Source organism: Zingiber officinale, unplaced genomic scaffold (genome assembly GCF_018446385.1).
Source record: "Zingiber officinale cultivar Zhangliang unplaced genomic scaffold, Zo_v1.1 ctg232, whole genome shotgun sequence".
Classification (NCBI taxonomy): domain Eukaryota; kingdom Viridiplantae; phylum Streptophyta; class Magnoliopsida; order Zingiberales; family Zingiberaceae; genus Zingiber; species Zingiber officinale.
This window is the reverse complement of record NW_024589907.1, coordinates 236,296-260,379: the sequence shown is the minus strand read 5'-3', so window position 1 is coordinate 260,379 and position 24,084 is coordinate 236,296. Positions and strand designations below refer to the sequence as shown.

Below are 24,084 nucleotides of genomic sequence, written 5' to 3'. Positions count from 1 at the left end.
GAGATGACTATTTTGAAAATCGACTTCTCAATATGAATCAGTTATATTTGTCGAAGCAAGAATCATGTCATTTACCTCCAAAGTTAGTAATAAAATAAGATAACTATTAAATATAATATATATTTTTTGAATATTATAATAATATTTTGAAGAATTTGGGCATATTATTATGATTTTAATACTTTTTGAGATTTCTTGATAATAGACAAAATAATAATAATAATAATAATCATAATAATAAATAAATCCAACCAGTCTCATTGATTAATTTAGAATGACTGATCCGATCTCATAAAATTTTTCAATCAATCATCAGAATAAATGAGGAAGTGAGTGTGATGGGCAATCCAGAAGTCCTGCATCGTTTGGTTGCCCATTCTATTTGAAAGAAAAATTTCTATAAATATGTCATAGTTGAGAATCAAACCGTTGGTACCTGGATGATAAACTGAATGTCCTACTAAGACACCATATCTCGGGGACGATTTCTTGATAATAATAAAAAAAATTATAATGGCAATTAGACTCAATGACTATCCCTGGTACCGGTCTGGTCTCACGGAAATTTCCCATCGGTCACTAGGACAAATCGGGAAGTGCACGCAGTGGCCAGTCCAAAAATCTAACATCCTTTTATTACATCTCCTCATTTGGAGAAAAAATCCCTACAAATACATCGTAATTAGGGTTCAAACTGCGAGTACCTATATGGTAATCTAGATGTTTTGCCGTAGTAGCTTGATCACGGGACGATTTCTTGATAATAGAGTAAATTATAGGGGTGGATAAATAATTTTTCCTTAATAATAGAATTTTGTTCCACTGTACATCTATTTACGAGTAATCCGTAACACCTAGTATTTTTTTTTAAAATTTTTAGTTTTCACCTATTCGTTAGCAACCCATGAGCACTTAGTTTTTTTTTTTTTTAAAAAAAAATAATTTTCACTTCCTTTAATCTAAACCTTAAATCCTTAAAAAAAAATTTATATATATATCCATCAAAAGAATAATACTAATGATTAGAGATTAATGACAATAAATTTTAATAATTAATAATATTTTAATAATTTTAAAATGTTAAGGATATTTATCAAAGAAAGGAAAAAACTGAGGGTTATCTTATTTTATTTTTACTTTAAAAAAAAAAACTTTAGGTCAAATAATTAATCTTCTATCTTTGGGTCTTGAGCCATCACATTCTTGACTTTAATTACGAAAACATCAAGAGATTAGATTGGAAAATTGGCCAATTAATAAATAATAATGTCCATTCTCTATTTTGTTCCTTTCTCATGTGGGTCTAACACCTTCCAAATTATCATCAAGCTTGCCTAAATTTTTCAAAATTATGACAAAAAACTATAATTAATTGAGTCAAAATGTGAGTCATTATTTTGATTATGAGTCGATAATATACTATAATAATAATGATATTTTAATTATGATAAACTACAAAATTACCAAATAGACAACCCTTCTAGATGGCATTAAAGTATGACCTAATTGTCTCTTTAACTAATGCACTAATTTCCACTTTTTATATTAAAAATGTATATTTTATGCACATATGTATCTTAATTTTAATTGAGTCAAAATGTGAGTCATTATTTTTTTTTTATTTTGATTATAATGGCTATTAATTTATTATTAAATATTTATTGACTACGCAAAAAAAAAAAAAAAAAAAAAAAAAAAGAAAGAAAGGTTGTGGGAATTCTTGGAGTTATGGGACACTAAAAAGTCAAAAACTAGGGGCCCCACAATCTTATCCTAACTCTAGTGCAAGTTTAAGGGCCCACGCCAAGGGCAATGCGGCACACTTGTGTACACATATAAAGTCCTATGCACGCTGCGTATAGAAAGATATCTAAGGAAGAAAACTTAACCTATAAAAACATTTTAATTTTTAATTATTGTCCCTGAGATGGAATAACTGCCCAAACAAATAATAGAAACTCTTTAAAATTAATAATAATAATTAAATTTTTTATATCAAATATTAAATTAATAAAAATAAATATTACATTTAATTTTAATCAAAAGGGATAATGAACTCATTCTTATAAAAAATTAATTTAATATCATATTTCATCTTAGTCAAAAAGTCGAGAAAAATCGAGAAACTTCTCTGCTCGTAGTATTATCAATTCTAAGATGTGAAATAAAGAGAATTTTAAATTTTTAATTGATTAATTAGAAAAATTCTTAATAAATTTTTTACATATATAAATTATTTTTTAAAATTAATAGTGAAATGGTTATTTATTTATTTTTATGTGTTTAAGTTAACATTTTAGTATTACTTTTATTGAGTTAAGAATAACACAAGAACAATCAACCATCCTTATTGAAGTTATTTCAAAGTCAATGGCCTAGTCATGTCTAAAATAATTTACATGCAATTTGAACTATTCAATTGAATTATGATTTTATTTTAACATTATTTTCTGGAAACAAAGTCAAAATCTAAATAATTTAACCGAAAGTGATCTAGTGAGTGACATTCTACGTGCTCGATGAATGGGTCAACAATTGTTTAAATTTTGATATCAATATTCGAAGTCAAGATTTGAAAGATTGGTGGTCGTGCTTTGCATGTTTTGACCCTGCAATTTATAATTTTATGATTTTTTTCTTGAATATAATTTGAATGTGGAATGTGGTGGATTGAGATTACAATAAATTTAAATAAGATCATAAAAATATTTTTTATTAATTTAATTGTCGATTGACCTCACTCGTTTGCGATAGATAAGTTAACATTTACAAGGTCAATATCTAGTTAATTGTAGTAAATCTGTCATCCTAGTTGAACTTTACGCGAAATCACATCGATACTAATATGTAGTTCTTATGAACTAGTTTTAGTTTTAGTTTTAGTTATGGTACTCAAGAAAATGTATACATATGCAAATGGTAGGGACTTCAATTAGACAATAGGATTCAAACAAGCACTATAAATGTATCAAGCAAACTTAAGTCTACATATCGAACAACCATTAGATTTGTAGATAGAGTTATATCAAGCAAAATTAGATCCACCTACTCTATTAAACTCAATTTCCTATTATGTCATCATTTATATTTAAAATTTATTAGATCAATGATATGTTAGAACCGGTTGATCTGGGGAAGGGGGAAGGGGGGAGGAGTGAATGACTCACTTTGATTTCTTGATTGACTTGATTTTACACAACAAAAACTTGAAGGTAATCCTAGCACCTTATATTTACTTGGTATCCACCTCCTTGAGATGACTAATCTAAAGATCCACACTACGATCACACTTTTCATTATGAAACTTCTCCTTCTTGAATCAACACCAAAGGTGGAGAAACCTTACACAATAATCCACAACCCTCTCTCAACAAGAATACCTCACAAGGAAGAAGACAAGAAATTAAAGTTTTGAGTACACCTTATTCTTTGAGTGACTTAAGATTATAGTACTAGGGAGAGCTTTAATGTTTAAACTTGAGCTTGAGCACTGTGAGTAATGGAGAATCGAGAACTCTAGGGCGTAATGGAACAGTGCTCAAAACAAGCTCTTCGAGTCTTCTTAAACCTTTCAAGATAGTCATTTTTCCTATCATTTTATGAGTTTTAATCGATTAAGAAATTATCTTAATCGATTACCCATCGTTAATCGATTAGAGTAATTGATTTGGTGTGTGTTTCAACACAGTTCAACAAAAATTTTAATAAACAAAGTTGAATAAGTTCAATAAGATGAGCAATCATATTTGAACAATATCAAAATTAAGACGATAAATGAATCGAACGTTCATGAATAAATTTTATATTCAGCTTGATAAGAGCTTATTTATATCGTTCAATACATACAGAATCAATTAAATGAACAAGCTCAAACAACTTGTTAAACTAAATAAACAAACTTAAACAAACTTTTATATATATATATATATATAAACAATGTTCATGAACAACACATCAATAAAACTCTTATCAACATGCTAAATAAACAAAGAAAGTTTCAAAATGAAAGAATTTGTATTATCAAACTCAATAATTAACCAAACAAGCTTAAAATGTAAAAGTTTTAAACAATCAAGTTTGAATTGAGGATTCGATAACATCTAAACGAATCAAGCTCAAGCTCATAAAAAAACAAAGGCAAACTTGAATAATCATTTTAAAAATTTAGTTCATTTTAAGCTCGACTTAGCTTGGTTACTTTATCAAACAAGCGACTTGACTTATTTACAATACTATTCCAAACTGCGCTAACTGGAAGAGTGCAACAAGAGAGAAAATGAAAGTAGATAGAGTTGATCAATTAATGGGACCAAAAAGGAAGAATCTTGGCTGATGACAGACTGGTAGTGGATATACTGCATTGATTAAATGAGACAGCTGACTGATGACCATCCTAATCTGAAAACTGGATGTGGATGCATGCATGAAGTGGTGGGGTTCATCCAGCCACTGAGGTCCACCACCAAGTTGAATGGAATGCAGATGGGACCCTCCTCCTACATAGGAATGGCAAAAGTAAGACCAGATTTAACCCAAGGAAACTGCAGAGCATTTGCTGAAAAGAGTGGTGATGCTGCACAATAAGAAAAAAAAATGTTCATGTCATTTTAACACGTACAATTGATTTGAATCTTGGTTTTTTTCCCCCACCTTGTCACTGTGGTTTGTGGACTCTGATGCTACCTTAGGCCATGGAATCTTCAGTTTGAATTAGTTCTATCAATGTGTCATGGAGTTTCTGTTGGTTTCTAAGACATTCTACTGCTAGACATGTTGACTAATCCAAGGTCCAACTCATTCTTTATGAATTAGGACCTACCTTGTTCAAAAATGTCCAAATCAAATTCCAAAACTCTACTACTGCACACATTGATGTTTCATATTCCAATTCCTCTTCAAATCTAAATTGCTGTTCAACATCATATATATTAATGATTCTGTCAGCCTACATTACCATTTACCAATAGGAGTTGACAAATGACCAAGATTAACCAAGCTAAAACATTGGCTCGGCTATTTTTCAAGCTTTTTAGTTAGGTTCTTAATTTGTTAGTAACTTGGGTTACTGGAGGCCTAGTGAAGTTTTAACCAAAATCCCATCTGAACTGATCTCAATTTCACCCGTTACCATTTCATAATTTTTAGCTACTTCAATCAAAAATATCTAATCAATACCGGTATCAAGCTTTCTACAAAAAATGATGATCAAATCAAATCAAATCAAATAGTCACAACAATAGTTTGGTGGTCCATGATATCTTCCTGCATCAGGAACAAAATGTTTTACAAATATCATTATGGTTGGCCCCTGAGCTGTATGCAGTACTCATCTTTATAAGACTTCTATATAATTTGACTCCTAGGGCAATTCAATCAAATGCTTCTTCAGTCATACTATTTTTAATCCTTAATTTAAATATGTGTATATTTTATTACCTTGTTTTCAGAAGATTAATTGCTTTATTAGTGATCACCAACATAATTACCTAATTTTCAATATACATAATTATCACACCAACACCAATAATTAAAAACAGACAAGGAAACAATACTATTGAAGTAGCATTGAATAAAATTGTTCTATGCAACATATATAATTAAGATTTATCTAAGCACAATAAACATACAGATGGCTCTATCCAAATCGAGAGAGAAGTTTGGGTTTGACATTTTACTTGGAATGAACCTTTAGCTTCTGTTATTGCACTTTGCCATGGCTCATGGTGCTATAATAGGAGAGGAGAAGAAGAACTTCCATAATATATATTGAGAAGAATTACTAGTTATATGAATTGAATTAAGAGTTGATTAATCAAAACGGAGATTTCTAATAAAGATACTCACCGAGTCCATGTGGCTTCTGATCCTTTCATGATCCACAAGCGCTTGCGTGAGTTGACAAACATCCTGCATTACAATTATTTTGAAATGAAATCAATGAAGATGCATGTTTGTCAAACATTATAATGGATTTATCAAAATGCAATGTGGAAGTTGGGGCATATTTAGAAGCATTCAGCAGATACATCACCTTGCTCTCATTTATGTAGTCCCTCCCACTCATTCCCTGAAAGCCAGCCACAGTTTACTGATATGTGGGAGAGAAGGCACATTAACTCGCTGAATCTTGCTTAAACATTAAAAATTTGAATGCGCCCACATTTTCAGGACTATCTTCAAGCTGGTTAGATGATTAGGAAACAATTTATACTTTTCATGAAAGCTTGATTATTCATATAAGCATATGTTGTGTGTGAGATCGGTGTTAGACCATAAACTCGTTAATTGGTTTGTCTACTTATAGATTAAGCTTTTGAGATTCGGGTGAAGCAACAAAAATCCTAAATATATTCAAGTTAGAGATAACATTATTCTTTCTTTCACAGTAAAACAACCAGTTACCTAAATCTGCAGTTCTGTGATATAAAAGTCTGATCAAAGATCATTTGCTTATGTAACTATTGATATGTGATCAAAATGGAGATGCATCGACCTAGCTTTTTCAGGACATAATCATAAAATAAGTATCAACTTAAGTTGGAACTATAAATCTCTTCCACAGTACGAAAAATTAGTTGGCCTACAAGATACTGCTCTGATATAGCTACAGAATTAGCCACCAATTAAACAGATTTTGAACCATTTCATGTGGGACACAATGTGCATTGTCTCTTGATGGTGATTGCTCAAATTAATTAAGATAAGAAAGGTGTATTAAGTTGTGTGCACGCATACCAGTGTTGGTGAAGGAGCCAAACATCTTCTGCAACGCCATGGAGAGCTCTTGGTAACTCTTGTACATCTTTGGATCAACCTTGTGCAAGTATGGCGGACTGTCCATCCTCACCTTCATGAAGGAGGCCATTGGGTTGCTTAACTTTTCACCATCCTCCTTCATGTTGCTGTTCCCCTTGTCAGAGTGAAGAGAAAAGATGTTCTTCCTGAATGACCTCACTGGTCATCAACTTACAACCTGCACCTGATTCATAAACATATATACTCGCAATAAAAGAACCAGATTGAAGTAAAGCTATAGAGATTACACAGATTAGAATAGCTCCAAATTTGCTAGTGAAAACTGGGAATAGAAAATTGTTTGCCCTTAACGATGTTGCATGCTCTCTTCTTTTAAGCTTCATCACATAGAGAAGGTTCACCAACTTTATTTAACTCCAAGTGAATTGACGCAATAAATAATCTCTCTCTACTTTTATTTGATGAATTTTGGAAATAGACTTTGTTGTTAATGATAATGTGATGTGTATTAGAATTATACAAAGTTTAGAATTCATGTAAGATCCCTCCAAAAGGGAAAAAAAAAACAACCACTTTTATCCGAAAACCCCGACAATTTCTCTAAATGTGAATCTGTATAACAGAACTAGTGGTTTAATCTGACAAAGAATGAGACTCCTACTCCAACAGCAAAAATTAAAACAAAAAACAAAAAAAAAAAATCTTAGAAAACACCAAATAAGTCACAATTAAAATGTAGCAAATCATATGCCAAAAATTAGGGGAAATAACTATACACAGAGACAGTATAAATGGAAGGAGGTGGTTTATTCTAGCATACTTAGAACATATAGATACTCTAATTTATGCGGGGAGAAAAAAAAAAATCTGCAACATCAATTGATGTATATCGCAGAAAACTAAAAAATTAAGCTGAATGAGATATTTCAATCGTACTTGGAAGCAGGCGGCTTTTCCGTGTCGACGCCGCCGCCACATGGAGCAGTGTTCCCAACGCTCGGCAGCTTCCTACGTTTCCTTCGCATCGGCGGGTGTCTGGATCTGAAGTTTCAGGTCGATTATTTCCTCGTATCTTCTCTTCTCCGCGCTCTCGCCTTCCACTACGGCGCCGGGCAACCCCAGGCGAAGCTCAGTCGCCTGCAGCCCCAATCCGCTCGTCATTCCTCTAGCGATTGAACCACTGCGATCGGCGATTCATCTTTTCTTCCGGTCAAATTTACTTCTTTGGTTTCAAATCACGACCAGCAAACGAAGCTACGAGGAGGAAGGCAACCCAGGTTATCTCCGGAACCCAACTCATTCCACCACCACTTTTCCTAGGGCTGCTATGATTTACCTCTCTCGAGATGTGACCTGAGGTCCGATGAGTGATTTCACCTTTTTATCACACGAGGAGGAAGTCAACCCTAACCATGTTTGTTTTTTTTAATTAATATCTCAAATATTGTAATACTCGATAAAAGACGATTCGCTCACCCATAACGTCTCTACCAATCCGTTCCGTTCTAGCACGAGCACAGATCTCCTGGACCACTTTTTTGTGGTTCAGGGAATGTGTCACTCGCATTTACGGTCGGATCACGATCGTGATCCGTCTGCAAATGATAGCGATCCCTTTTTGGGTTCACCGTTTTCACCAGGTTATAGTTTTTGTTCAGAGCGGACAGCCGGAGGCCGCCCAAAGGCCTCCGATGGTGGATAAGTAGCCAAGTTACTAGGCGCCGAGTGAGGGTGTCCTTCGGGCGACCTCCGACCGCTCGCTCCGAATAAAAACTATAACCTGATGGGGATCGTGAACCTAGGAAGGGATCACAATCATTTGCGTTGCGGCCGGATTGTAGTCGTGATCCGACCGTAAATACGAGTGGCACATCTCTTAGACCACAAAAAGTAGTCCAAAAGATCCTACCTCATTCTAACACGAAGGAGGATGACTACTAAATATTAATATAATAGCTAAGTACAAAAAAATGCATGCTCATTATCTAACATGACGATATCTCATACTTTAATCATCGTAATAGCTAAGTACAAGAAAATACATGCTCATTATCTAATATGACGATATTTCATACCTCAATCATCGTATTATCCCAATGGATCTAAAATATTATAATATTAGTAATTAAGAGTGTGTTTTTAATTTTTTTTAATAGGAAATTGATGTTCCTCCTCTGTCATAAAAAATTTAGTGTAATTTTTTCTTTACTTCAACAATTAACTGCATGACGTAGATCAATTTATCTCATTATTCTTATTTTTTTATAAAAAATTATAAAATAAAATATATTTTTTTAAATTCAAGATTATTTAATTAGAATCTAATATATATCTAATATATTTTCTATTAATTAGACAACTATAATCGATTGAGAATCAATCGATTAATTTACCGTGAGAGACAAAAGTTCTCATTATTTTTTATAGGTTAAAAAAATTTAAAATAAAGTATTAATTCCTTGTAAATCCAACACTGTTTAACTAAAATCAAATATTTTTTTCGAGCATGATTTTTTTTATCTGATCAAGAGTCATATCAATAGATTCGGCCTAATCCAATGTCATCTGTGTATTAAATTTAATTAAAAATATATTAAATTTAGAAGGAATTATATATTTTTTTTATTAAAAATGAGAGAAATTAGATAAGTATTAAGGAGTGGAAGTAAAAAAAAATTTATATACATAATCTGGGAATAAATTTTTTTCTTAGGCAAGCACTGAGAGTGAAATTGACTTTATTATTAAAAATTTTAAAAACACACTCTTAATTATTAATATTACAATATTTTAGATATTAAATTATAGATGGGACTTGAAAATGAAAAGAATTTACTAATATGTAATTAGTTTACTTATTTGGATGTAATTTAATATTTTTCATTTAGGTGCAATAAATATTTTTAATTTTATTTATAATGAAATTTATTCATAAAAATATTTAATTAAAAAATATTTCTCAGTCAACAAGAAGAAGACCGTAAATAACCACTCGATGTCTTCCCCAATTCAATCCACCAAATCTCCCCAAAAGGTCTCGCCTTTCTCGCCCTCCGATAGTCCCTCCACCATGGCCTCCGCCGCCTCCCTCCTTCCTTCCTCGCCATCGCTCCTCCGCCGCAGCGCGCTCCTCTCCCATTGCCGCCGGCCCGCCGTGTCTCCTGTCCTAGCGCTCTCCGCCCCCGTCGCCCTCACCCAGGACGACCTCAAGAAGCTCGCAGCCGTCAAGGCCGTCGAGTACGTCAGCAGCGGCATGGTCCTCGGCCTCGGGACCGGCTCCACCGCCGCCTTCGTGGTCGCCGAGATCGGCGCCCTCCTCGCCAACGGGGAGCTCAGTGACATCGTGGGAGTCCCCACGTCCACACGAACGTATGAGCAGGCGCTGTCATTGGGGATCCCGCTCTCCACCCTCGATGACCACCCCCGCATCGATCTCGCCATCGACGGCGCAGATGAGGTATTCTCTTCACTTTTTCACTGTCGGAAACAACGACAAAGATAGCTCTTTTTTGCCTTTTTTTTTTCTTTTTTGCAAGAACGTTGAGATCTGTAGCATGTGCGATTCATTTAGGGTTTAGGATATGGTATTGATAGTCTCGATTCTGCATTTCTGCTCATGCTTGTGTTGTCTTCTTATCTTATAGAAAGTTTTCAAATTTTCAGCTTTTCAAGTATTAAACTTTTACTAGGGTTCAGAAGATACTTGTATTTATCGACAAACTGCTGCATTGTGAATCTAAGATATGTTCAACCACTGATGAAATGAATTTGCATGAGTGATTCTGGCAGGATCTTTGTGATTGTAAAAAGAAGTATCTTTGTAATTGGGATTCCGAGTTTTGATATGGCTTGTTGATTCTAATCATAGCAGCCAAGATTGCAATCCAGAGCTTACAATTTTATGATTTGATATCTTAAGATTTGAATCGAGCTAGGATCTTATTGTTCCTATGTGAGATATCAATCTCTATGAGCTTGACTAGATGGAAAGGAAAATATTAACATTTCCTTAGACTTGATGATTACTTTCAAAAATTGGAACAGGTGGATCCAGATCTTAATCTTGTAAAGGGGCGCGGTGGAGCTCTGCTTCGCGAGAAGATGGTTGAGGCAGCATCCGATAAGTTTGTTGTCGTAGCTGACGAGACGAAGCTTGTATCTGGATTGGGTGGAAGCGGCCTCGCAATGCCAGTGGAAGTGGTGCAGTTCTGCTGGAAGTATAACCAGATAAGGTTGCAGGAATTATTCAGCGAAGAACGATGCCAGGCTAAGCTCAGGTTGGGCAGTGACGGGAAGCCCTACGTCACCGATAATTCAAACTACATCATTGATTTATACTTCAAGACGCCGATTAAAGATGCCGCTTCGGCAGGAAAGGAGATCTCAGCATTGGAAGGGGTTGTAGAACATGGGTTGTTCTTGGACATGGCAACTGCTGTTATAATTGCAGGCAAAGATGGGGTGACTGTGAAGGCAAAGTAAGTTGAAATGCTGAGACAGTTTCCTAAAAACAGATCATGTAAAATTAAATACAAGCCTGAGTCTTTATCAAATTATTGATAAACATTGTATGTTCCTTCAACTTTATTGAAATAAAGCTGTTTTATGCCCTTTCTTCTTAAGAGAAGATTTTCTCTGGTTTGTGTATTCTTGTGATGCATGAACACTTTCAAGTACACCTTGGCCATTTTGATTAACTATATTTTGCAAGTATGATACTACACAAACTATCATTCATTGAGAAGAAATTTTCAGTGAACATTCTAATGATTCATAATTTTATCCAAAGTTCCAAATCATGCCACATGAGAAATCATTAGTACTCGCAAGAGCGAAATCTAGTCACTAGTTGATGTTACCATCATACAACCACAGGAAGGAGCTTCTTTCTGTCTTCTGCTGTTTCTCCTTCCATAGATATATTCTTGCAGTCGAATCCCGGTTCTCCTCTTAACTCTCACTCTCTTGTTCATATTTCCTTTGTCAAATTTGCACAAACTATATTCGATCTTTGGCATCTCGAATTCCAACCTCCCAATTTTCTCAGACGCCTTTCTAGCCCAATCGGAAATTTGCTTCCTCCTTTTGCTCTCGATGTCCCATTCATCGATCTGATCCAATGGGGCAGCAGAAAGATTTTCCACATTGCTTTTCAACTCGCTGTTGACGTCAATAAGCTGTGATACGGATTCATCAGCGTCTTTCAACTGATCCTTGATGGAGCTGATTTCAGACGGAGGCAAATTGTTGATCTTTTCCGATGTTTATGCGCTCTTGTGTAGTTCTTGCAAATTTGCTTGGAGGACTGACAACCGTTGAGCATCGGAACAAAGCCTCTTTATGACCCTCCTATTCCATTCCTGGCGCGGAGCAAGCTCATGGGGCAGCTCTTGTTTGTCAACTACCGAATCATTCTCAGCTACTAGTTCAATCGATGTGCACTTCTCTTCCTCTTCATCACCCTGATAATATGTTGTATAATTCTCCATTAGCAGCATTGATCGACCCATCTCTTTCTTGATTCCATATCCCGTCTTCCAAACCTCAAACGTCTGGTCAGTTGCGTTGTTTTTTCCATCCTTCTGTCCACGAGAAAGAATTTTATTCCCACACCGCGACGACGGACTGAAAACAATATCAAGCTGTATATCCTTGGGATTTCTTTTGCACTTTGATTTACTTGAACTTTTATCTGGCTTCTGATTCCCCTTCAATTTTAACCCTTCGATTTCTTTCCATGCAGCCTCCAAACTGGCATGTGAATCAAACCGTTCCAGTTCAATCATACTCCCAGTGTTTATCAAGACCTCCTGGAGAACTTTAACTCTCTCATGCAAATCATGCAATCTCATAGGTGTTGAGGCATAATCGTCTGGACTGGCTTCTCGATTGCTTCCGGTGCGAGGATAAAACTCAAGCTGACAAACCTGAACACAATGCAGTTAAATCAATAACTACGGCTTTTTTTTATTCCAACAACAATGTGGTGGTAATTGAGGGAGAAGTAGAAAATATTTTGTAGCAATGCCATATGCTTAAAACTCTTAAAGATATGATAGGCGCCGTCAGTAATAATTGATAAAGGGGGAAATAGTACCTCTTCTTTTAGATTAGTTGGTGTTGAATGTTGTTTTGTGAGGGAAAAAGTAAGTTCTTCCAAAACAACAATGTCGTCCCACAACAAGCCCAAGAAAAGTTCATGTGCACTCAAGTCAGCGCTCAGTTCATTGTTTTCCTCTTCAAGCACTTGGATCTTTTTCTCCAACTCATCCACTGGTATATTTCTCAGTGTGATCTCTTCAACAACTTCCCTTTGTAGAATGGCATTACTCTCAAGGTCCTCATATGATTGTATCAGTTCAAGAACTTTCTCTTTACATACTGTTGCATTGATCGATTCAAACAAATTGTCATGCAGCAAGGCGGCACAATCATCTAACAATATTTTCTTTTCCATTTCTATATGTTCGGTTTCACAATCATCCAACTTTAGGTACCTATGGTCGGCCTGCAGCGAGTGACTACCCTCCACCGAAGTTTGTGAACTTCGACAACCATTCAAGTTGTTTAATGGTACCCTGAGATTTTTGATTTCGGCTTCCAGTAGATAGATGTTCTGTTCAAGATTGATGGTCAACTCGTAAAGAAGGGCTCTTTGATTGCTTAATAGGGTTATTTCACATTCTCTCTCTGAATTGAGGCTCTTAAATATCACAGAAAGGTAATCCATGGCCAAAACCTCTGTTAGCATTACATTATCCTCCTCTTCAAGTTTGAGCTTTTCCTGACTCAAATCCAGAAGTTTCTTTAAAATCAAGTCATTTTCCTCAACCAACTTGGATACTTCAATTTGTAATGCCTGATGAACTTCTTGAGAATACATTAGCTGTCTGACTAGCAAATCTGTTTCAGTCTTCAGGGTAACCTCACTTTGGTTGCTAATATGGATCTCCTCCTTCAGTTTTTCATTCATCACAAGTACCTCATCATGTTTGTTTCTCAGCATCATATACTCCTGGAATCTGGCACTAGATTCTTCATCAAGGGTGGTCTTTTCTGCTCTCAGGTCTGCTGCATAGTTCTCAAAGTGTTCTAAAAGGGCAAGAACGAATGAATTCTCAAGAAGTAGGTGCTGCTTTTCATCCTGGGCATCTGAAATAGCATTTACCATCTGTTTAATTTCACGTAAAGCAACCTGTAAAACAATGCCATTTTCGATATCTTCCAAAGAGACATAATGCAGATCAAGCTTAAGTGATTGCATTAGTAATTGAACCCACTCCCTGATTTTCTCATTGTTGTCTATTAAATATTTCATCTTTTGCTCTTGGCTCAGGCATTCACTCTCAAGCTCCAGAATATGTCTCTCGGCGTTTCGTAATGCTTCCACATCTTTATGAGACTTAACTGAAAGAATCAAGTTCTCATCTTTCATTTCACATAAACATCTTTGCAAGATGAATATCTCTATCTGAGTATTCATGATCTTTATCTGCTCCATATCAAAATCCTCTTCCCTTCTTCGGCATTCTTCCTCAAGAAGATGTATCTGATCTTTGAGTGCACTCAGCTGACTGTTGCAGGACTGACTAAAGGTATTCTGTTTTTCCTTTTTGAGTTGTAATAACTCTTGCAGCTCAGCGACATCATGAAGCTTTGAGTCCCTATCCTTTTCCATAGTTGGACATCTGTCTTCTAACTCATAATATCTGCACTCCAAGTTCTTCAGATTCTTCTTGATGCTTGGTACCTATGCAAACAAGAATCACTCAATACAGGAGTAAAGATCTTGAACAGCATAATGATAAATCTCGTGTTTACAGATTAGTTAGGTAGAATGGATAAGGTTTACTTAAATACATACATCAACTAGATACAATGAATGAGAGCATAATATAACCCATGATTGTGTACCTGACTTAACGGGTCACTTTTTTCAGATATAAGACAAAATTTCTCATTGTGAAAATGCTTGCACAATTCTTCGACATCTTCCAATTTTTCTGCAAAACCTGCAAGTTCAAGATCCATGTCATATATAGAACTTTCCAAGGGTGCATTCTTCTTCAAAAATTTCTCCATGTCCTGAGCAGAAGCCTCCTTATGAGCAACAAGTGCAAACTTTTCAGCTTGATGGACAAAAATCCTATGGCGGAGATGATGAGCAGACTCCTCTAACTCTTTCATTTTCATTCTTAAACTATGTAATTCATCATCAGCATCGAAGAGCGAAGCTTCCAGTGCTACGTTTTTCTCTGACAGCCACTGCATGTGGTTTAAGTTCCTGAGATTAGGATGGTGTGCAGTTTGATTCATCTTGATTGGATCTTCTAACTCGATGTTTCTCTGTCTCAAATCCTTCATCAATACCTGAAGGGATTGCAGACTTAAATTGACTTCTTGTATTTCCTCAGTTAGCACATGATACTTCCCTTCCAAATCATATTTGTCATTTGTTAGACGATGCAACTCCAGCTGAAGGGCTTCCTTTTCCTCTATATGAAGATCATTTTCATCTTCAAGTTTCCTTCTTAAATCAACTAGTGAAACTATCACATCCTGGAGATTCACTATTTTTAGAGCAGATGATAGCTCGTGCTGCCTCAATATGTCATTTTCCTCCCTCAGCTTCTTAAATTCTTCTTTGACATCCTTCAGCTTTTCAACTCCACTTTCTATCACCAATTCCATCTGTTTCATTTCCTCCTGTGCATCAGTATGTTGCTGCTTCATAGATTGACAAGCTATTTCGGCCTTCAAATTTCTTTGTTGTTCATTTTGTAAGGAAACATTGAGAATCTCCAGCTCCTGCGCCTTCCTATCAAGATTCTCCTTTTGGTCTCTTATTTTCAGTTTTAGTATGTCAAGTTCCGACCGCAATGATTGGTTAGCCTTCCCTAGAGCAAAGCTTTGTTCTTCAGCACTGTTTAAACTTGAAGCATCTGTCATAATCACACTGTTAAGCTTCTTAATTTCTGCTTCCGCATGGGAGATTTCATGCTCCAGGTAAGTTAATCTTTCTGTGGACTCTTGATATCGAACCAGAACATCTTGTTTTTCAGATTTTTCATTGGAGCAGATCTCTTTTAGGCATCGAACATCATTTTCACTTTTATCAGCACGCGATGATTCTGAATAGATTTGTTTCTTCAGTTCCTGGTTTTCCGTCGATAACCTGGAAATCTGATCCTGAAGGAAGTTATAGTCTAAAAAGTTGCCTTCACTTCCTTTAGCAAATACAGGACCAGCTTCATCCTCTGTGCTTGCAAAAATTTCATTCAACTGCTTCATAATGTCTTCAAATGAGTCCACCTTACTTTCATCAGAATAAGCCTCATCCGATTTCACTGCGTCATCATGCAATGACAAGCATAAAAGATCACCAAGTAAACCGGCATCATCAGTGTCAGAGATTCCAGGAGGCATTGGGTGGCTATTCATTCTTGAACTAGGAGCAGGCGATTCATATAGAGACTCATCAGAAATTTCATCTGAGATTTGGTTAGGAAATGCTTTTACTATAGTTCGGTGAGCCCGACGAAGTGCCCCAGTCACATGATCATATCTTTCTGCTAGAGCACGGTATGCTCGATAAAATTCCTCCAGTAGCTTCAGAAGCTCAGGACGTTTCTTGTAGTACATTTCAGCTCTTTGGGCAAAGGAATCAGCATCTTCCTCTATAAGTCTGATCATTGCTTTGATCTTGTTATCCATATCTGTGTGCAAATCAATAAATTCCACCATTTAGACACAAACTGTAACGGTTCAAACAACGGAAAAAGGTTTAGGTATATGGATACTACATCAATTAATTTCCCTGGTGAAAACTAAAACAACTATATTTAAATAGGTTAAGCAATCGGAGTCTAACATTATAAGTTGATTGTAAATTCACTGAGATCCCAAATAACCAAACAATTGAGGAAGTGCAGCAAACTTAGCATGAATAAAAAGTTCAAACTCTAACCATGCTTGTGATATCAAATAACACAAAAGGTACTACATAACCATATATCTGCCCTAAAATCCTTTTGTGCTAAATGAAACACAACCTAATTTTTAATGCAATGATCTGTCTACTTTTTTATTATCTAGTTGAGCTAAATCGAATGGAATATTGGGAGATGTAATTAAGGTGCAAAGATCAAAGACGAGAAAAAGCTTATCTTTAGCACTAAAGTAGTTCACTTAGGGCACAGAATGACTCAATTTATGTCTAAAAAAGAACAGAGATGAGAACAATGAGCAAACCAGTGAGGTTATCTTGAAGCCATTTAGAGAGTTTGGGGCTGATATGACTATCCCACCACCACGAATACAAGCGTCTGGATTCAGCACGCGACAATGTCTCCATGGCACTAGGCAAAGAAACCTCAACCTCAAAGGGCAATGCTTGTGTTTATATAAACAACTAAAGAACACCAAACAAAGATGAGAAGCGCGATAACTCCCCCAGATGATAGCTCTTGTAATTGTCTTAGAAACAGCCACTGATAACCATCTGAGTAAAAGGCATAGGAAGTGAAGTTAGTACGAAGAACATGCAATTCCATCCATAAGAATCCTCGTGGGGAAGGTCTATGAGCACCTGTTCGATCGATAATCAATGGGGAACTGTGTTGCTGCATATGCTCAAAGACGAAATGCTCAACTCAATGATGAGAGGCTGTGGCAATCAAAGACTGACAAGAAGCCCAACTTCTGCTACAAAATTGATGTCGATGAGAACTCCTGCAAAGGAAAACGATAACAAGGTTTGAGATCCAGCACTTAAACCATGAAGATCATGTTCTTCGGCAATTCGGTATGCATTGAGTCACAGGACAAAGAAACATAGAGAAAACCGAAAACCCTTGACGATCGGGAGGAAAACACAGAAAGATAAATCGAAAACCCTAAAAACACCAGCTTTCCGCCGAGAACAACAAACAGCAAGACCACATTTTGCCCTCCGGCCGTACCTTAATCAGCAGGAAAACTCACAAAAGACTGATTTCTCGATAAACCAGCTGCGCCTCCATCGAAATGCTTCATGCGAGAGGACACAGACGGCAACCGCAGCGCAAGAAACAAATTTGGACAGAAAAGGGCGAAGGCGAGAGAGGGCTCGCGGAAAGGGACAAGGAATCGGAGCGCAAAAAAGTTGGCAGGAACAGGAATGGAATTAAAGATCGGAATAAATGCGGCGAAACAAACGACAGAGACCGCGAGGATTAAGACTATCTCTTTTTCAAACGCGCATTGCATACCTGCCCAGTAGATATCGAATAGCTTGGGGCCTGAAACTTAGGTTTGCTCGTCAGTTCTTCGAAGAAGAAGAAGAAGGAGAATGGGGGACCAGACGCATCAACACACACAGACAAAGCTCCATTCAATCACTTCACCTGCCTGCGTGTCTTTTTGTGATCTCGCATCCTTTTTCCCAGGATAAAATTTGGAAAAATTGTGGGTAGTGTAGTCAGTAGTGGTCGACTGGAGCTGCATGAGCGAGCACTAGCAGAGTAGCAGTGATCCGAGGAATAGGTCTTCCACACTGTGAACGACAATCTCGGAGTTGGTGATGATAATGATGAAGACAAAAGGCATGGGTTTGGGTTTATTGTGTATTGTGCGGCCGACAAATTAATCTTTGAGTTTTAGATTTTATTTATTTTTAATAGTGAGTAGATGATAAATTTAATAATATTAATTAATTAGTTTGTTAATCAATCAGTTTCACTGTCGATGCTAGGGGTGCAAACGAACCGAATCGAGCCGAATATGCAGAAAAATTTAAGGCTCGAATTCGGCTCGAAATAAGTATATTCGAGTTCGAGCTCGATTCGAAGCTCGGAAAATTCAAAATGTTTGATTCGAGTTCGGTTCGAATTAAGGCTCGGGTTTGAGTTCGGCTCGAAATATTCGAACATGTTCGCGAACTATTCGAATTATTGTTCGAAAATATGTTCGAAAGGCTCGAAATTTATTTATTTAATATATATTTAACTTATATTAATAAATATTAAGGCTCGCGAGCGGCTCGAACAATATCATTTGGGCTCGAGTTCGGCTCGAAAAAAAGTTCGAACATGTTCGAGTTCGGCTCGAATTCGATAAATTCGAATACGAATCGAATATTTTTCGAGCCGGCTCGAAAAGCTCGCGAGCCGGCTCGATTCGTTTGTAGCCCTAGTCGATGCATTAGTTAATTGATTGATTACTTCATTAATCAATAGATACTCATTACTTAATCTCAATTAATTAATTAATGATGCTGACATAGTCTATAAATATTTGGATGAGTCTCTCATTGAAAAACTGGATATCTTCACCAATCTTTATTTATTTTATTAGTTATAAAAACTAAATTTTCAACATTTATAATATCATAGCATTAGGGCATCCATATCACTGTTAATACTTCAACGTTAATATCTACATGGATGTACTATTTATTAACACGTTCAAGTCATCCGCGTCGCTGTTAATACTTCAACATTAATATCTACACGGATGTACTATTTATTAATGTGTTCAAAGAATTGAACACGTTAAATAGTTTCAAGAAATTGAACACGTTAAATGCTTACAGAATGCAAAAAGTATGTATATATAATAATATATTGCTATTAACGCGTCATGCATTAATAGTATTGTAGATTGTGACAAAAGACGAATACGTTCGCCCCCAGTATCCTCGTTAACTCGTCCCAAAGTCAACACGGAAGAGGTAAATCACGGACGGCTACTAACCTTTAGAATAGTGACTAACGCATAAGGAAAGAATTTACCTCAACTTTGCCAAGATTCGAACCCCAGACCTCATTGTGACAACACCTCATGCGCTAGCCACTAGACTCATCCGAGGAGACAATTGTAGATGCTCTTACAATAAATCGCACAATTGCTGTTTCTTATTCTTCAGCAAGATGGCATTACGATGAGTTCGATTGAGTGTCTTTGCGGATCAAAGAATGGACCACTTCATTCATTAATCCATTTGAATAGTCCATTTGAATAAATCCTAACTATTAAACAGGTAAGATCCATCCAAATAAATCAGCCGTTATTTGTGATTCATCTTCTGATTCGCAAAATACAAACTAGAGGATCCGGATCCTGTATCTTTACTGGCATCAGCAGGCAAGATAATGATAAAAATTCAAATATGAAATTCGTTCGATCGATAAGTTTATTGTTAAACTACTTCAAAAGGATGACCATGATACTACTACTGGGCACACAACCAAACGTCGATAAAAGTTATATAGCTAATCAAGTTTATTGCTGGGCACACTGGACTCTCTGGCCGCCTCCATGGAGATCATCCTCATCCTCTTCGTAAGCTTCTTGCGCTTGCGCTTGCTTCCGTCGCATCTCCTCCTTCATGTTAACATCATGCAATATTGTCTCCTCGCATTCGTCGAGCTCCATGTCCATCAACTGAGACGCAGGCTTAGGAGGGAGAACCGCCTCGAGAGCTTTCGACTGAGCTGGTGCCAGTGAATCCGGGAAGTCGACAGTGAAGTGGATGTAGAGCTTTCCCTTCATGAAGGGCCTCTGGTGGATCGGCATGCCCTCATCATTTATTGCCTTGTTTTGATCTGTCCCAGAGATTTTTGGTTTTAGTGAGGAAGGCGGATGGATTGTTAATCAAAAATGAAGCACACAAATAATGCATCAAGATAGGAAGTAGGGATGCTTACCCGGCTTGACGACTTCCCCTGGGTTTGATTTGATAAGTAGCTGTCTACCGTCAAGGTGATTCAAAACAAACTGGAAACCACAAAGAGCCTCGGTCAACGACAACGAATGTTCGTAAAAGAGATCTTCGCCCTTTCGCATGAATTTGGGATGTTCCTTTTGTTGGAGAACAAACACAATGTCTCCTGTGAGTGTATCAGGCTGCATGCAATTGCCAACGTAAACGAACATATTTTGATAATCTAGTTCAAAAGGATATGTTTGGGAGAAAGGAGAGAGAGAAAGGGAAACAAAAAATGAACATACAGCTTCGTCAGCCTCTCCGTGGAAGGAAATCTTCTGGCCATTTTGCATTCCCTTCTCAACTACAACCTCCAGCACTTTCTTCTCAGGGACAACCTTCTCGCCTTTGCAGTCTGAGCAGCGATCCTTCTCATTGATCCTCTCACCAGTTCCCTTGCATTCACTGCATGGATGCTGCATTTGCTGAATCATGCCAGGCCCCAGTTGGCGAATACTGACCTTCATACCTGAGCCACGACACCCAGAGCATGTCATGGAAGCGCCAGATTTCGAACCCTTGCTGCATCGGTGCATATAACCAAATCATTACATAAAAAACAATCAATTGTGACACAATCCATAACGTACACAGAAAGGTAAGCAACTCACCCGTTGCACTTCCGGCAGATCACATTCCGTGAGAGTGACAATTTCTTCGAGGTTCCATTGTAAAGATCTTCTAAGGATACCTTGAGCGGATGGATGACATCCTCCCCTCTTCTCTGCCTTCGTCCTCTGCTGCTTCCTCCTTCACAATGATGACAAGATTAAGTTTTAGTCAACTTTAACAGAAAAAATGCTACCAACATGCTGATCGTCGCACTGATTGAACAAAGCTTGATAAATTAAAAATAAAGCTACCAGTTGATTTATTAGATACTTTAGAATGCTAAAGATTGATTTATGGGGTAGTTAGAACCCTTTGACATCATATTCCTAATTTAAATAATAGTGTCAAACATTTAGATCACTCGTATTGGATACTTGTACTCAATCAATTCCGAACATCACAGCTCTAAAACAATTAACAGTATTGCCAACAGTATAAGATAAAAATATGTAGAAATTTTAATCCGTAATAGAATCATAAATGCAAACATGCAACATTTTATACCCAAAAAAAAGAGCAACTCCATGGAAAACAGTCATGATTACTAAATCTCCTCTATTCAGGATAACACTAGTTCGGGCCACTTTTGTCAACCCAACAGATAAGTATGCCACAAGGCCCACAAACATATGGGTTTGTTGTACCAACTGAATGAAACTTGACAAATCTAAAAACAAAGTTAAGGGTTGGTTTATTGGATAAGTTAAAAGACAAAGGCAAACATCTAGATCAATAGCATACCCAATTCTAAATGACATAATTTGAAAAATTGAACAGTTTTGCAACAGTATTTGATATCATCAAACATATGAACTTCTTACCTCCAAAGGGACTGCCACCAAAGAAGGACTGGAATATATCAAATGGATCATGCCCCCCGCCTCCACCACTCATTCCCTCTTTTAAAGCATCTTCACCATATTGATCATAGATCTCACGTTTCTCAGGATCACTCAAAACTTCATAAGCCTGAGCCAATTCCTTGAACTGAAAGGGAAATAGATAATTTATCATATAATTGTGATTCCGAGATAAGAAACAGACAATTTGCATCCATCAGAGATGGCGATTATACAACAAAGCCACCAAAAAAACTAGGTACAACTACAAGCACTCATCAAAGCACACCAACAAAAAAAGAGAAACCTTCATCAAAGCACTCATCATGGCACAACAACAAAAAAAAAAAGGAAACCTTCTCTTCCAAAAGTAAAAGATTAAACTTCTTTGGGAAAAAAACAACTAAAGCAGGAGCTACTACAAAATAAGAATGACCTTCTTGATAATCAAGGGACCAACAGATTATTAGCCTTCCATCCCTAGAGTCTGCTTCCAAAGAGAGAAAATGTGAAGAATCAAAAGAAGACATCCAACACAATGAGATGATGACAAATCTACACCACACATCTCATGCACAGAATGGGCGTAACGTAAACCTACTGTTAAAATTCGCCAATGCCCATTTATACAAAATATGATAAACAAATATGAGTGTCTGTGAGAGAGTAATATATCGGAACTGTAATTTGCATACAGAAATATAACCATAAAGAAAAAAATAGCTATAAAACGACTAATGGTGTCTTCTTCCAAAGAGCTCACAAAAAAAATCAGCAATGAAAAGAAGATTCCAACTCAATTAAAGAGACACACACACATGTAAGGAAGTCAAACTACGCAAACAAAATAATAGAATCCCTTACGTTAGTAACAATAAAGAAAAGAAATGATTTTTTTTAGCTACAAAACGACTCATACTGTCAGCTTTCAAAGAGATGAAGATAAAGTGAACAATGAAACAAAGCATCCAACTCAACGACACGATAACGGATCCACACGCCTCTAAGTCTTTGAATGAAAGTAACCTAAGCTTTTATGCAAATCTTGCAAAATTTCAGTATGGAAATCAGAATTAAAAACAGAACAATAGAATCTCTTTCTTCTAAAACCATAAAGAAGAAGAAAAAAATGATTTTCAGCCAAAAAAAAAAGCTCGTACTGAAAGAAAAGCAAACGCATGACAGATCCAATGTAAGACGAACATTAAGCAACAAATCAATCGTAGACAATCGGGTGGGAAGGACGAACTAATGAGAGTAAACCCAGATTAAATGAACAGCGACAACAGAAAAACATAGCCTATCAAAAAGGACATTCACTTCGGCACCTTCTCGGGGTCGCCGCCCTTGTCGGGGTGGTTCTTGATGGCAGCCTTCCGGTAGGCCTTCTTCAGATCATCCTGAGATGCGGTCTTGGGCACCCCCAAGGTCTCGTAGTAGCGAGTGTTGTCGCTCTTCTTCGGCGCCCTCCCGAACATCTCCGCGGCGGAACCTTACCCAATCGATCGGTAGCCCACAGATGCAAGGCGGAATCACCAGATCCCGTCTCTCCTCTCACGAAACGAGGCCCCGATCGAAGAGGGATCCGAAGCCGAAAAGCCCTAGAAAGTGTGCGAGAGAAGGATTCGGCAATGGCTAGCGCGGCATTTATTGACGACCCTAAGCAAAGGGAAATTTGCATATACGCCCCCTTATTGTGATGATATTAAAAATCAATTATTTGTAAAAGGACAGAAATTTCATAAAAGAATTTAAAATGCCAATTAAGGTTCAGTTTAGATTATGATCGGCTCGGTTTTATAGTAATTTAATATCAGTCATTAAAATAAATCGAAAACATTTATGACAGACTATCTAAAAGGTAGCATTCCTTAATTATAAGGTCTATTATTCTTATTGATCCTGCGGTAAAAAGCCGGAACCCTACAAGGAGTCAACGCTGAGGGGAGGTCAAAGGGTCCAGTGGCTCACCCGAAAGGGGCGAGCCGACCGGACTCGGAAAAAAGGGAAATCTGATAGTAAAAAGACACCCTGGTAGGGACCAGGGTTCCGACGCTCAAATGAAGCAGTGCACAATGACCGAGCGGAAGGAATCACCCCCCGGACGGCGCAAAGAATCAGGGCCGGCCGGAC

The 24,084-nt window shown here is 36.9% G+C and overlaps 3 protein-coding genes and 1 long non-coding RNA gene across 4 annotated transcripts; 1 reads left to right on the top strand and 3 right to left on the bottom strand.

Moving 5' to 3' along the window:
• Window positions 1-4,124: 4,124 nt before the first annotated feature.
• Window positions 4,125-8,105, bottom strand: LOC122037085. The gene is made up of 5 exons (XR_006127495.1): window positions 7,693-8,105; window positions 6,736-6,979; window positions 6,032-6,181; window positions 5,845-5,907; window positions 4,125-4,496 (listed from the first exon to the last, which is right to left on the bottom strand). It is a non-coding gene; the product is annotated as an uncharacterized LOC122037085 (long non-coding RNA).
• A 1,633-nt stretch (window positions 8,106-9,738) lies between these two features.
• LOC122037047 (probable ribose-5-phosphate isomerase 3, chloroplastic) lies at window positions 9,739-11,383 on the top strand. Its single transcript, XM_042596501.1, has 2 exons — window positions 9,739-10,213; window positions 10,801-11,383. The coding sequence occupies exons 1-2, from the start codon at window positions 9,752-9,754 to the stop codon at window positions 11,236-11,238; spliced, it is 900 nt and encodes a 299-aa protein (XP_042452435.1). The 5' UTR covers window positions 9,739-9,751; the 3' UTR covers window positions 11,239-11,383.
• Window positions 11,384-11,511: 128 nt separating this feature from the next.
• On the bottom strand, window positions 11,512-18,301 carry LOC122037046 (protein NETWORKED 1A-like). Its single transcript, XM_042596500.1, has 6 exons — window positions 18,006-18,301; window positions 17,345-17,487; window positions 17,008-17,257; window positions 14,671-16,472; window positions 12,854-14,506; window positions 11,512-12,683 (listed from the first exon to the last, which is right to left on the bottom strand). The coding sequence occupies exons 3-6, from the start codon at window positions 17,108-17,110 to the stop codon at window positions 12,021-12,023; spliced, it is 4,221 nt and encodes a 1,406-aa protein (XP_042452434.1). The 5' UTR covers window positions 17,111-17,257; window positions 17,345-17,487; window positions 18,006-18,301; the 3' UTR covers window positions 11,512-12,020.
• Window positions 18,302-19,887: 1,586 nt separating this feature from the next.
• LOC122037048 (dnaJ protein homolog) lies at window positions 19,888-23,593 on the bottom strand. The gene is made up of 6 exons (XM_042596502.1): window positions 23,280-23,593; window positions 21,934-22,099; window positions 21,112-21,250; window positions 20,746-21,022; window positions 20,442-20,640; window positions 19,888-20,339 (listed from the first exon to the last, which is right to left on the bottom strand). Exons 1-6 carry the CDS (start codon window positions 23,427-23,429, stop codon window positions 20,017-20,019), a joined length of 1,254 nt encoding a protein of 417 aa, XP_042452436.1. The 5' UTR covers window positions 23,430-23,593; the 3' UTR covers window positions 19,888-20,016.
• Between the last annotated feature and the right edge of the window lie 491 nt (window positions 23,594-24,084).